Source organism: Anolis sagrei, chromosome 13, assembly GCF_037176765.1.
Source record: "Anolis sagrei isolate rAnoSag1 chromosome 13, rAnoSag1.mat, whole genome shotgun sequence".
NCBI classification, from domain to species: Eukaryota; Metazoa; Chordata; class Lepidosauria; order Squamata; family Dactyloidae; genus Anolis; species Anolis sagrei.
In genome coordinates, this window is record NC_090033.1 from 14004255 (window position 1) to 14017924 (window position 13670).

The 13670-nt window shown below is 44.0% G+C and overlaps 1 protein-coding gene across 2 annotated transcripts in view; it reads left to right on the forward strand.

Annotated features, from left to right (window-relative positions):
* NPHP4 (nephrocystin 4) overlaps positions 1-13670 on the forward strand; it is a 185355-nt gene that overhangs the window by 101946 nt on the left and 69739 nt on the right. Inside the window, exons 13-17 of one of the 2 annotated variants that reach the window (XM_067472811.1) lie at positions 2855-2965; positions 3047-3201; positions 5817-6008; positions 7749-7939; positions 12719-12879. In XM_067472811.1, coding sequence (XP_067328912.1) covers positions 2855-2965; positions 3047-3201; positions 5817-6008; positions 7749-7939; positions 12719-12879 — 810 coding nt within the window. The remainder of the gene's footprint in view (positions 1-2854; positions 2966-3046; positions 3202-5816; positions 6009-7748; positions 7940-12718; positions 12880-13670) is intronic. The other variant, XM_067472812.1, reaches the window with a different exon arrangement.

Sequence of the window (13670 nt, forward strand, 5' to 3'; positions counted from 1 at the left end):
AGGACAGGAGCAGGATTCGAAACTATCTTGACAGATTAGAGAGATGAATGGACAAAACTAACAAAATGAAGTTCAACAGTGACAAATGCAAGATACTCCACTTAGGCAGGAAAAACGAAATGCAAAGAGACAGAATGGGGGACAAGGCCTGGCTTGAGAGCAGTACGTGTGAAAAAGATCTTGGAGTCCTCGTGGACAACAAGTTAAACATGAGCCAACAATGTGATGTGGTGGCAAAAAAAGCCAATGGGATTTTGGCATGCATCAAGAGGAGCATAGTGTCTAGATCTAAGGAAGTCATGCTCCCCATGTTCTATTCCGCTTTGGTTAGACCACACCTGGAATATTGTGTCCAATTCTGGGCACCACAATTCAAGAGAGATATTGACAAGCTGGAATGTGTCCAGAGGAGGGCGACTAAAATGTTCAAGGGTCTGGAGAACAAGCCCTATGAGGAGCGGCTTAAGGAGCTGGGCATGTTTAGCCTGAAGAAGAGAAGGCTGAGAGGAGATATGATAGCCATGTATAAATATGTGAAAGGAAGCCACAGGGAGGAGGGAGCAAGCTTGTTTTCTGCTTCCCTGGAGACTAGGACGCAAGGGAACAATGGCTTCAAACTACAAGAGAGGAGATTCCATCTGAACATGAGGAGGAACTTCGTGACTGTGAGAGCCGTTCAGCAGTGGAACTCTCTGCCCCGGAGTGTGGTGGAGGCTCCTTCTTTGGAAGCTTTTAAGCAGAGGCTGGATGGCCATCTGTCAGGGGTGGTTTGAATGCAATATTCCTGCTTCTTGGCAGGGGGTTGGACTGGATGGCCCATGAGGTCTCTTCCAACTCTTTGATTCTATGATTCTCTGACCATGCTGGTCCACGCCTTAGTTAACTCAAGACTAGACTACTGTAATGCACTCTATATTGGGCTGCCCTTGAAGACCGTCGGAAACTACAGCTGGTGCAAAAATCGGCGGCCAGATTGTTAACCGGAGCAAGTTACAGGGAGTGGTCAACCCTCCTGTTCAAACAGCTCCATATGTTCCCATAAGTTCCCATAAGTTCCCGGTCCCAATTCAAGGTGCGAGTGATTACCTATAAAGCTCTAAACGGTTCAAGACCTGCCTATCTGCGCGACTGCCTCCTCCATTACGAGCCCACACGTTCCTTAAGATCTTCCGGGGATGCCCTTCTCTCGCTCCCGTCCCCGTCTTAGGTGTGGCTGGTGGGGACGAGAGAAAGGGCCTTCTCGGTGGTGGCCCCCCATTTCTGGAACTCCCTCCTCAGGGAGATCAGGCTGGCACCCTCCCTAGCTTCATTCCGTAAGGAACTAAAGACGTGGATGTTTCGTTGTGCATTTGACCGACGACTCCTGTGACAGATGATCTGAATCATGACCTGAATCCAAATTCCTATATATCATTACTACATTTTTAAGTCAAGCTGAACTGAAAGAGGAAGAGAAAAAGGGAAGGAAGGAAGGAATGAAGGAGGAGAGGAAGGAGAGAGGAAGAGAAAAAGGGAAGGAAGGAGGGAGGGAGGAAAGGAAGGAGAGAGAAAGGAAAGGGGAAGGAAGAAAGGAGGGAGGAAAGGAAGGAGAGAAAGAAAGAGAAAAAGGGAAGGAAGGAAAGAGGGAGGAAAGGAAGGAGAGAAAGAGAAAAAGGGAAGGAAGGAATGAAGGAGGAGAGGAAGGAGAGAAAGAAAGAAAAAGGGAAGGAATGAAGGAGGAGAGGAAGGAGAGAAAAGGGGAAGGAAGGAGGAAAGGAAGAGAAAAGGAAGGAAGGAGGGAGGAAAGGAAGGAAAGAAAGAAAGAAAGAAAAAAGGAAGGAAGAAGGAAAGGAAGGAGAGAAAGAAAGAGAAAAAAGGAAGGGAGGAAGGAGGGAGGAAAGCAAGGGGAGAAAGAAAGAAAAAGGGAAAGGAGGGAGGAGAGGAAGGAGAGAAAGAAAGAAAAAGGGAAGGAAGGAATGAAGGAGGAGAGGAAGGAGAGAAAGAGAAAAGGGGAAGGAAGGATGAAAGGAAGAGAAAAGGAAGGAAGGAGGAAAGGAAGGAAAGAAAGAAAGAGAAAAGGAAGGAAGAAGGAAAGGAAGGAGAGAAAGATAGAGAAAAAGGGAAGGAAGGAATGAAGCAGGAGAGGAAGGAGAGAAAGAGAAAAAAGGGAAGGAATGAAGGAGGAGAGGAAGGAGAGAAAGAGAAAAAGGGAAGGAAGGAATGAAGGAGGAGAGGAAGGAGAGAAAGAAAGAGAAAAAGGGTAGGACGGAGGAAAGGAAGAGAAAAGGAAGGGAGGATGGAGGGAGGAAAGGAAGGAGAGAAAGAAAGAGAAAAAGGGAAGGAAGGAAGGAAGGAGAGAAAGAAAGAGAAAAAAGGAGGGAAGGAATGAAGTATCAGAGGAAAGAGAGAAAGAAAGAGAAAAGGGAAAGGAAGAAAGGAGGGAGGAAAGGAAGGAGAGAAAGAAATAAAGAAAGAAGAGAAAGAGGGAAGGTTAGCCATAGCAACGTATGGCGAGGACAGCTAGTATGTGTGTGTGTATATGTATATATATATATATAGAGAGAGAGAGAGAGAGAGAGAGAGAGAGAGAGGGAGGGATATCACTTCAAGGCCTTGGTTCTTCTCCTCATCTTTCATGGAAGGCAGAGCCCTTGGTAAATTGAAGAGCTTGGCCTTTCCGGGGCGCGAGGGCAGGAGAGAAAGGCCGGAGCTTAGTGGGTCAGCGGGGAAAGCAAAGCCGCTGGGATTCGAAGAGCAAGCGAGCGAGCGAGTGGGCGAAGAAGCCGGCAGAGAAGAGTCTGCCCGCTTGATGTCTCTTCTTCAGCATCCTTTGGGGTTGTTGTATGAATGGCTAGTATGGGGCCTCTCCTTTCAGCTCTCCATATCTCAGCTGTCTGTGTCCCCGGCACGCCTGGCGTCCAAGCCCCCCTTGCAGCCCTCCATCAGTTCTCTGTCCTCGGAAGTTCTCAAGCAAGCTGCGCAAGAGGTAAGCCGGGCCTAAACCTGCTCCCGTTGAGCTCCGTTCGCTTGTTCCGGAAGCCCATCGTTTCCTTTCCTTTCTGCTCAGGAGAATCTCCACAGTGCCATCACTCACTTGCAGTCGGACCTCAGCCGGAGCTCCTTGGTGGCTCAGGAGGCCTCCTCGTTGGTGGACCACCTCCAGGAACTGCCCTTCACGCCGGTCCACGTGCCCATCATCGCTCTGGGAATGCCTTCGGGGAGGTGAGTGTGTCACAAATGTGGTAAATAAATAAGAGGGGACACTGGGTAAACTGGAATACCTGAGACTGTATACCCTGAAGAATATACCAAGGACAGCATGGAATCTATCCATCCATCTGTAAAGGAGACCGTTTTAATACCACCAAATGCCACCAAATGTGAAGGTGTGAGTGGTAAAACACCCACTGCCACCTAAACTGTGAGGGAAGCCGGGCAACGATCAATATCAGCCTAGGAGCTATTTTATAAAAGAACTGTTAATGACAGAAGGTTTTATTCAGTGGATAACGTAGCGTTTACTGTCTCTGGCTGACTTCACTATTGCAGGCTGTTCAACTTAGGAGAAACTGTATCAGGCAAGGCATGAGGAAAACAGTAACAAGTTTATTTTAACAGGAGTATAATATGTTTCACTGTTTCTTCACAAGAGGCACAAATCTTGATGGTTACATTAGAAAGGTTTCATGAGTAATCTCAGGCACAGACTTCAAAACGTTTCACAGCAGGCACAGCAGGCTTAAACCCAGCCAAACCTTGATTCTTAATTTAGAATCAACAACCCCCTGTAGCTCTCCCACTACCGGGTCCTTCTCTGCAACCACTTTGGTCACCAATTGATTCCCTGAATCCCCACCCTGAGATTCAGTCTTTTCTATAGCACACCGGCCTACGGACACGTTCCCTGAATCTCCACCCAGAGACTCAGTCCTCTCAGTAGCTCACCGGCTTACTGACTGACTTTTTAAAACAGCTGCCTCCTGAAGAGGCAGTTGGCTCCGCCCCTGTTGCTATGGCAACTCAGCTAACGCCAAGCCACCATCTCCAACAAAACATAATCCTCCATACTTACCATCCCTAAACTACTGTTTAAATTACACATAACCAAAGGAATAAAATTTACACATCGTCACACCATCTATCTATTGATCGATTGATCAATCTCCCTGTTTGTCTCCATTACTTTCTTACTTAGGCGATCCCTCGTCCGAGTAGGATAATCCTCCAGGGTGGGTCCGTAGGTGACTATGGAGCACTATTCTTGACCTGAATGTTCTCCCGCAGTGAGGGCATCGGTTTCCAAGTGGAAGGCAGTCCCAGTTGGGATTGGCTTGACGTGCCTTCCTCTTGGCACGTTTCTCTCTTTCGCCCTCCATTTGTGCAAATTCTTCAGCACTGCTGGTCACAGCTGACCTCCAACTGGAGCACTCAAGGGCCAGGGCTTTCCAGTTCTCAGTGTCTATGCCAGAGTTTTTAAGGTTGGCTTTGAGCCCATCTTTCAATCTCTTTTCCTGCCCACCAACATTCCGTTTTCCGTTCTTGAGTTCGGAGTAGAGCAACTGCTTTGGGAGATGGTGGTCGGGCATCCGGACAACGTGGCCAGTCCAGTGGAGTTGATGGCGGAGGACCATCGCTTCAATGCTGCTGGTCTTTGCTTCTTCCAGCATGCTGACATTTGTCCGCTTGTCTTCCCAAAAGATTTGTAGGATTTTCCGGAGGCAGCGTTGATGGAATCGTTCCAGGAGTTGCATGTGACGTCTGTAGACAGTCCATGTCTCACAAGCGTATAGCAGGGTTAGGAGGACAATAGCTTTATAAACAAGCACCTTGGTCTCCCTACAGATGTCCCAGTCCTCAAACACTCTCTGCTTCATTCAGGAAAATGTTGCATTTGCAGAGCTCCAGCAATGTTGTATTTCAGTGTCAATGTTGACATCTGTAGACAGTCCACGTCTCACAAGCGTATAGCAGGGTTAGGAGGACAATAGCTTTATAAACAAGCTCCTTGGTCTCCCTACGGACGTCCCGGTCCTCAAACACTCTCTGCTTCATTCAGAAAAATGCTGCACTCACAGAGCTCAGGCGCTGTATTTTGGTGCCAATGTTGACGTCTGTAGACAGTCCACCTCTCGCAGGCGTATAACAGGGTTGGGAGGACAATAGCTTTATAAACAAGCCCCTTGGTCTCCCTACGGATGTTCCAGTCCTCAAACACTCTCTGCTTCATTCAGGAAAATGCTGCACTTGCAGAGCTCAGGTAGTGTTGTATTTCAGTGTCAATGTTGACGTTTGTAGACAGTCCACGTTTCACAGGGTTGGGAGGACAATAGCTTTATAAACAAGCACCTTGGTCTCCCTACGGATGTGCCGGTCCTCAAACACTCTCTGCTTCATTCGGAAAAATGCTGCACTCGCAGAGCTCCGGCAATGTTGTATTTCAGTGTCAATGTTGACATCTGTAGACAGTCCACGTCTCACAAGCGTATAGCAGGGTTAGGAGGACAATCGCTTTATAAACAAGCCCCTTGGTATCCCTATGAATGTCCCGGTGCTCAAACACTCTCTGCTTCATTCGGGAAAATGCTGCACTCGCAGAGCTCAGGCGGTGTTGTATTTCAGTATCAATGTTGACTTTTGTGGAGAGGTGGCTGCCAAGGGAGCGGGAATGGTCCACATTTTCTAATGTTACACCATTAAGCTGTGCCTCTGGCATTGGAGAGGGATTGGCTGATGACTGCTATCTCCATTACACGTCCACCTGGTTCACTACCATCATTTCTTCCATTTTTAAAACAATGCACAACATTTTGCATATCTCTGTTTCCTCCTTTTCTTAGTTCCAGCACCGTCCTCACCCGGGCCGCCCTGGCCCGCCTGCGCGCCTCCGGTTTCCCTCAACTCCTGGATTGCAACAAGGAGCCGGTCCAAATGGTGGAGCCGACCGACCCCGTGACCTACGACCCCCAGAGGGAGGAAGCTGACCTCTTGCAGAACAATGAAATTGTCTTACAGTTTCTTGCCTTCACCAGGTAAAGCCCTTGTTGTATGTCACACTGTTCAGCCTGTGAGGGTGTCTGATGATCAGGTTGCTTTGGATGATGGAAATGAGAATGATGTTCTAGGCTTGGGCAATCAAGAAAAAAATTGGTTCTAAACTCGTTTCGTTTCTAGAGTGCGCTAGCGTTTCGAAATTCTGAGGACTTCCGAAATTTAAGATTTCAAAATTTCGAAATTTCCGAAATTTCGTAAATTACGAATCGATTCGTTAATGGCGGACGCGATTGCGCAATATGCTAAAAAAACCTCCAAATGGGACAGGGGGAACTTCTGAAGCTTCCCTCTCCTCTGTTGTTGACTGTTGGTGTGAGAAAACAAACAACAACTATATTATATTATATTATATTATATTATATTATATTATATTATATTATATTATATTATATTATATTATATTATTATATTATTATATTATTATATTATTATATTATTATATTATTATATTATTATATTATTATATTATTATATTATTATATTATTATATTATTATATTATTAAGACTTTTGCCTTTGTTTGATTCATGGATTTGATTCATATTTAGGCTTGGGCGGTTTCGTTCGTTAATTTCGTAATTCGTTATTAATTCGTATTTAAATTAGCTTACGATCCAATATTGAGCCATGCAGGAATAGTGTGAGGAGTAAATTAGATTCGAAACAATTTTTTCAATTTATTTCGTAATTATTTCGAAATTGTTTCGTAATTATTTCGTAATTATTTTGGCATGTCTGGTGCAAGTTTTATAGTTGTTGTGTGTTTTATCACACCAACAGTCAACAACAGAGGGAGAGGGAAGCTTCAGAAGTTCCCCCTGTCCCATTTGGAGGGGTTTTTTTTACACTGACATTTGTCCGCCTGTCTTCCCAAGAGATTTTCAGGATTTTTCAGAGGCAACACTGATGGAATTGTTCTGGGAGTTGAGTGTGACGTCTGTAGACAGTCCATGTCTCGCAGGTGTATAGCAGGGTTGGGAGGACAATAGCTTTATAAACAAGCACCTCGGTATCCCTACGGATGTCTCAATCCTCAAACATTCTCTGCTTCATTTGGAAAAATGCTCCACTCACAGAGCTCAGGCGGTGTTGTATTTCGGTGTCAGTGTTGACGTCTGTAGACAGTCCACGTTTTGCAGGCGTATAGCAGGGTTGGGAGGACAATAGCTTTATAAACAAGCACTTTGGTATCCCTACGGATGTCCAAAACACTCTTTGCTTCATTTGGAAAAATGCTCCACTCACAGAGCTCAGGCGGTGTTGTATTTCGGTGTCAGTGTTGACATCTGTAGACAGTCCACGTCTCGCAGGCATATAGCAGGGTTGGGAGGACAATAGGTTTATAAACAAGCACCTTGGTATCCCTATGGATGTCCCAATCCTCAAACACTCTCTGCTTCATTTGGAAAAATGCTCCACTCACAGAGCTCAGGTGGTGTTGTATTTCGGTGTCAGGGTTGCCGTCTGTAGACAGTCCACGTCTCGCAGGCATATAACAATTTTGGGAGGACAATAGCTTTATAAACAATCACTTTGGTATCCCTACGGATGTCCCAGTCCTCAAACACTCTCTGCTTCATTTGGAAAAATGCTGCACTCGCAGAGCTCAGGTGTTGTTGTTTTTTATTTGACATTGAAAGGTTGGGTATAAAGGTCTCAAATAAATAAATAAATAGAGCTTAACTGCTTTCCGTTCCTTCGGGCTGTCGTTTGACAAAGGATCCCGCAGGACCCAGCGACTGCTGAGACGTCTCCGAAGAGCACCTATTTCACCTTCCAGTTCTACCGCTTCCCTCCGGTCACAACGCCGCGGCTGCAGCTGGTCAAGCCGGATTCCTCCGGAGCAACTTCGCCCGGCACTTCCCCTCACCTTTTAATTCAGATTAATCAAGATGGAACCCTGAACCTTGGTAAGACCAGAATGAATGAATGAATGAATGAATGAATAGAAGAAAGAAAGAAAGGAAGAAAGAGAGAGAAAGAGAGAGAGAAAGAGAGAAAGTGAATGAAGGCCTGGAGGTTTCACCGTGACCATGATGGTCTCTGTGCAATTATTATTATTATTATTATTATTATTATTATTATTATTATTATTATATTTATATTTATAATAATAATAATAATAATAATTATTATTATTATTATATTTATAATAATAATAATAATAATTTTATTATTATTATATTTATATTTATAATAATAATAATAATAATAATTTTATTATTATTACTATTATTATTATTAGCAGTCCCCTGCCACGCGCTGCTGTGGCCCCGTCTGTGCAGATGTGTTTTGTGTGTATATATATTTGTGTGTATGTGTATATATGTGTGTTTGTGTGGTTTTAAGTATGCGTTGTAATGTATTTTTTGGTTTTTGGCTGTGTTTTTCAGTGTTTTTATGAGTGATGGTCACTCATTGGCCTGATAGGTGTATTGTGTCCATATTTGGTGTCAATTTATCCAGTGGTTTTTGAATTATGTGAATCCCACAAACGAACATGACATTTTTATTTATATAGAATACTAGCCGTTGCTGTGGCCCAGTCTGTGTATATGTGTTTTGTGTGTATATATATTAGGGCTGGGCGGTTTCGTTCGTTAATTTTGTAATTCGTTATTAATTTGTATTTAAATTAGCTTACGATCCGATATTGAGCCATGCAGGAATACTGTGAGGAGTAAATTAGATTCAAAACAATTTTTTCAATTTATTTCGTAATTATTTTGATATTATTTCGAAATTGTTTCGTAATTTTTCGTAATTATTTCGTAATTATTTTTGCATGTCTTATACAAGTTTTATAGTTGTTGTGTGTTTTATCACACCAACAGTCAAAAACAGAGGGAGAGGGAAGCTTCAGAAGTTCCCCCTGTCCCATTTTGAGGTTTTTTTTAGCATATTCGCGTCCGCCATTAACGAATCGATTTGAAATCTCAAAATTTCGGAAGTATTTAGAATTTGGAAACGCTAGCGCTCCCTGGAAACGAATCGAGTTTAGAAACAAATTTTTCCGTGGTTACCCAGCCCTAGTATATATGTATATATTTGTGTATATGTGTATATATGTGGTTTTGCACATGCGTTGTAATGCATTTTTGGGGCTTTTTAAGTCTTTTCTGCTGTGTTTTTCAGAGTTTTTATGAGTGATTTATTGATGGTCACTCGATCAGATAGGTGTATTGTGTCCAAATTTGGTATCAATTTGTCCAGTGGTTTTTGAATTATGTGAATCCCACAAACGAACATTACATTTTTATTTATATAGACTAGCCGTTCCCTGCCACACGTTGCTGTGGCACACATGGGGGTCCTGTGTGGGAGGTTTGGCCCAATTCTATCGTTGGTGGGGTTCAGAATGCTCTGTGATTGTAGGCGAACTATAAATCCCAGCAACTACAACTCCCAAATGTCAGGATTCTATTTTCCCCAAACTCCACCAGTATTCACATTTGGGCATATTGAGTATTTGTGTAGACTTTGCTCCAGATCCATCATTGTTTGAGTCCACAGTGATCTCTGGATGTAGGTGAACTACAACTCCAAAACCAAAGGACACTGCCCACCAAACCCTTCCAGTATTTTCTGTTGGTCATGGGAGAACTGTGTGCCAAGTTTGGTTCAATTCCATCGTTGGTGGGGTTCAGAATGTTCTTTGATTGTCGTTCTTTGACTATAAATCCCAGCAACTACAACTCCCAAATGACAAAATCATTTTTTTTGAGTGAAGAACATACATTGGGTTGTTAGGTGTGTTGTGTCCAAATTTGGTGTCAATTCGTCCAATGGTTGTTGAGTTCTGTTAATCCCACAAACGAACATTACATTTTTATTTATATAAATTATTATTATTATTATTACTATTATTACTATTTATATTATTATTATTTTATTGACAAAAAAAACATAGTATTTCACAGCAAACAAGTTATATATACTGGATTTCGTATCACAAAATCACAAGTCGAACACTTCCCGCACATCTAGGATTGAGGCTGAATGGCCATCTGTCGGGGTGCTTTGAAATCACGAGCAAGGTTCCCAAACTGCTCAATTAGCTCGATGAGCAAAGTTCCCAAATGTCGAAAGGAAGAGGGAGTAAGTCTTCCTTTCTTCTGCCCTGGAAACTAGGCCTCAATGGAGCCCTGGGTTCAAATGTCAGGAAAGGCAATTCCACATGAACATTACAAGGAAGAACCATCATCCATGGTCCATCCTCCTTCAAACTACAGTAGGATGTAGAGTGAGTCATGGGGGCTCTGTGTGCCAAGATTGGTCTTTATTGGTCATTGGATTAGGGTCGCAGCGGTCTCCAGAAGTGAGTTGAGGTACTTCAAGTCCCATCGTCCATGGTCTGCCCTCCTCAAAACTGCTCCAGGATGTATAATGGGTCATGGGGGCTCTGTGTGCCAAGTTTGGTCTTGAACAGTCATTGGATGAGGTTCGCAGCAGTCTCAGGAAGTGAGTGAAGGTACTTCAAGTCCCATCATTCACAGTCTGCCCTCCTCCAAACTGCACCTGGATGTAGAGTGGGTCATGGGGACTGTCAGGATTAATTTAGTTATGTATGTGTTTTAAATGTGCTTCTATGTATTTCCAAGATGGATTCCACTGTGTATTAGAAATGCTGTGCAGTATGTTCATACCATGAGGCTGTGATTATGTGACCTTGAGAGAAGTAAGATAAGGTTTGCTCTTGCTGGGAACAGAAGGGAGTAACTAGTCTCAGCAAGAAGAGATAAGCAGATGTGAAGAGGCTTTCGTTTTGACTAATTCCTGAATTGTAGCTCGCTGTAGTAAGACAGGTCTATTGAATGTGCTTAGTAAACTTAGTTTCTTTTGTAACTCAAAGCCTGCAGAGTCATAGAATCATAGAATCATAGAATCAAAGAGTTGGAAGAGACCTCATGGGCCATCCAGTCCAACCCCTTTCTGCCAAGAAGCAGGAATATTGCATTCAAATCACCCCTGACAAATGGCCATCCAGCCTTTGCTTCAAAGCTTCCAAAGAAGGAGCCTCCACCACACTCCGGGGCAGAGAGTTCCACTGCTGAACGGCTCTCACAGTCAGGAAGTTCTTCCTCATGTTCAGATGGAATCTCCTCTCTTGTAGTTTGAAGCCATTGTTCTGCGTCCTAGTATCCAGGGAAGCAGAAAACAAGCTTGCTCCCTCCTCCCTGTGGCTTCCTCTCACATATTTATACATGGCTATCATATCTCCTCTCAGCCTTCTCTTCTTCAGGCTAAACATGCCCAGGTCCCTAAGCCGCTCCTCATAGGGCTTGTTCTCCAGACCCTTGATCATTTTAGTCTCCCTCCTCTGGACACATTCCAGCTTGTCAATATCTCTCTTGAATTGTGGTGCCCAGAATTGGACACAATATTCCAGATGTGGTCTGACCAAAGCAGAATAGAGGGGTAGCATTACTTCCTTAGATCTAGACACTAGGCTCCTCTTGATGCAGGCCAAAATCCCATTGGCTTTTTTTACCGCCACATCACAATGTTGGCTCATGTTTAACTTGTTGTCCACGAGGACTCCAAGATCTTTTTCACACTTACTGCTCTCGAGCCAGGCATTGTCCCCCATTCTGTATCTTTGCATTTCATTTTTTCTGCCAAAGTGGAGTATCTTGCATTTGTCACTGTTGAACTTCATTTTGTTAGTTTTGGCCCATCTCTCTAATCTGTCAAGATCGTTTTGAATTCTGCTCCTGTCCTCTGGAGTATTGGCTATCCCTCCCAATTTGGTGTCGTCTGCAAACTTGATGATCCTGCCTTCTGGCCCTTCCTCTAAGTCGTTAATAAAGATGTTGAACAGGACCAGGCCCAGGATGGAACCCTGCGGCACTCCACTTGTCACTTCTTTCCAAGATGAAGAGGAAGCATTAGTGAGCACTCTCTGTGTTCGTCCACTTTACCAATTCCTGATCCACCTCACCGTAGTTTTGCCTAGCCCACATTGGACTAGTTTCCTTGCCAGAAGGTCATGGGGGACCTTGTCGAAGGCCTTACTGAAATCCAGGTACGCTCCACCCACGGCATTCCCCGCATCTACCCAGCTTGTAGCTCTATCGAAGAAAGAGATCAGATTAGTCTGGCATGACTTGTTTTTGATAAATCCATGTTGACTATTAGCGATGACGGCATTTGTTTCTAAGTGTTTGCAGACCGCTTCCTTAACAATCTTTTCCAGAATCTTGCCCGGTATCGACGTGAGGCTGACCGGACGGTAGTTGTTTGTGTCATCCTTTTTTCCCTTCTTGAAGATTGGGACCACATTGCTTTCCTTTTGACTAGTTCCTGAATTATAGCTCGCGGTAGTAAGACGTGTCTATTGAATGTGCTTAGTAAACTTAGTTTCTTTTGTAACTCAAAGCCTGCAGAGTCCTTATTTTGCAGCACAGTGTCTGCTGATCTAGCATTCCTTTTGCTGTGCACCACCAAACTCTGACAATTCGGTTATGGGCCCAGTCCCAGACCAAGAACCAAGGAATTGCTATTGATCCAGACCTGAAAGCTTGGTGACCAGAAACAGAGTTAACCCAGTTGGCTCGGAGGGTTGCTGGTGGAGGAAACTGGAACGGCCTGAACGGAGAGAAGTGGCTGAGTCGCTGACCAGTTTGGTGTGGACTGAAGTACTGCAGCTGTTGGTGAGTGAATCCCTGGCGTGTGCTTGTCCTCTGCAGGCTCTCCGGGTTTCCAGCTTCGGTATATGGTGGACCCCAGCTTCCTGAAGGCCGGGGAGCAGCAGTGGTTCCTCCGCTACCTGGCCCAGCATTCCCTCCACATTGATGCCTGGGACGGGGACTCCTTGCTCCTGCTTGGATCTGCGGCCGTGAAGATGAAGGTGAGCGCCACCTCGGGGCCAAGGATTCCTATGAGAGATCTCCAAGTCAGTCATTAACCTGTAGTGGTTCAGCCTGCACTGGTTTCATTGCCTGAGGTTTCAATGCCACAGGATCCTGCAGACTCAAAGGAGTCTGGAAGTGGGGATTTTGGACAGGAGAGTGTTGTTAGCCATGATAAAGCTGAGGATTCTGGGATGGCCAATGTAGCGAGGGAGAGAGACTATTTATTTATTTAAGAAAAACCTCTTTACTCTTATAATGATTCAGTTTCTTCTTTTATATTAGCTGGGACTTTCTGCGTACTGTTTAACCTTTGTACAGGCACTGAGACACACTTCTGTATAACAAAGTAAAACAGTTTATTTATAACTTCTGGCTCCAACGCTTGTGGTTACATTTGTGTTTTGTTGCAATTTTGACGCTTACAGTCAGTATAATATACTTGGTTTACTTTTCTGAAATAGACTTTCAATGTTTCACATTCACAAACATGTTACTTGCTTTACACACTCTTGACTGAAATTATATTCTGACTAAAGCACCACTGGCTTTCTTTATGTTCCTAAAACCTATGTTCTATTTAACTAACTGTTTCTCTATATCAGTAGTCTTTAACAAATCTTTATAACTGCTTATTTCTAACAGGAGTTCCTAACTCTTTTCTCTCACAGAAGTTCCTAACTGTCTCTCACAAACAGGAATCCCTAACTCTCTTCACAAACAGCAATTCCTAACTCATCCCTTTTTACTCTCTGTCTATGTTTAAACTTTGGCTCCACCCCTTTGAAAT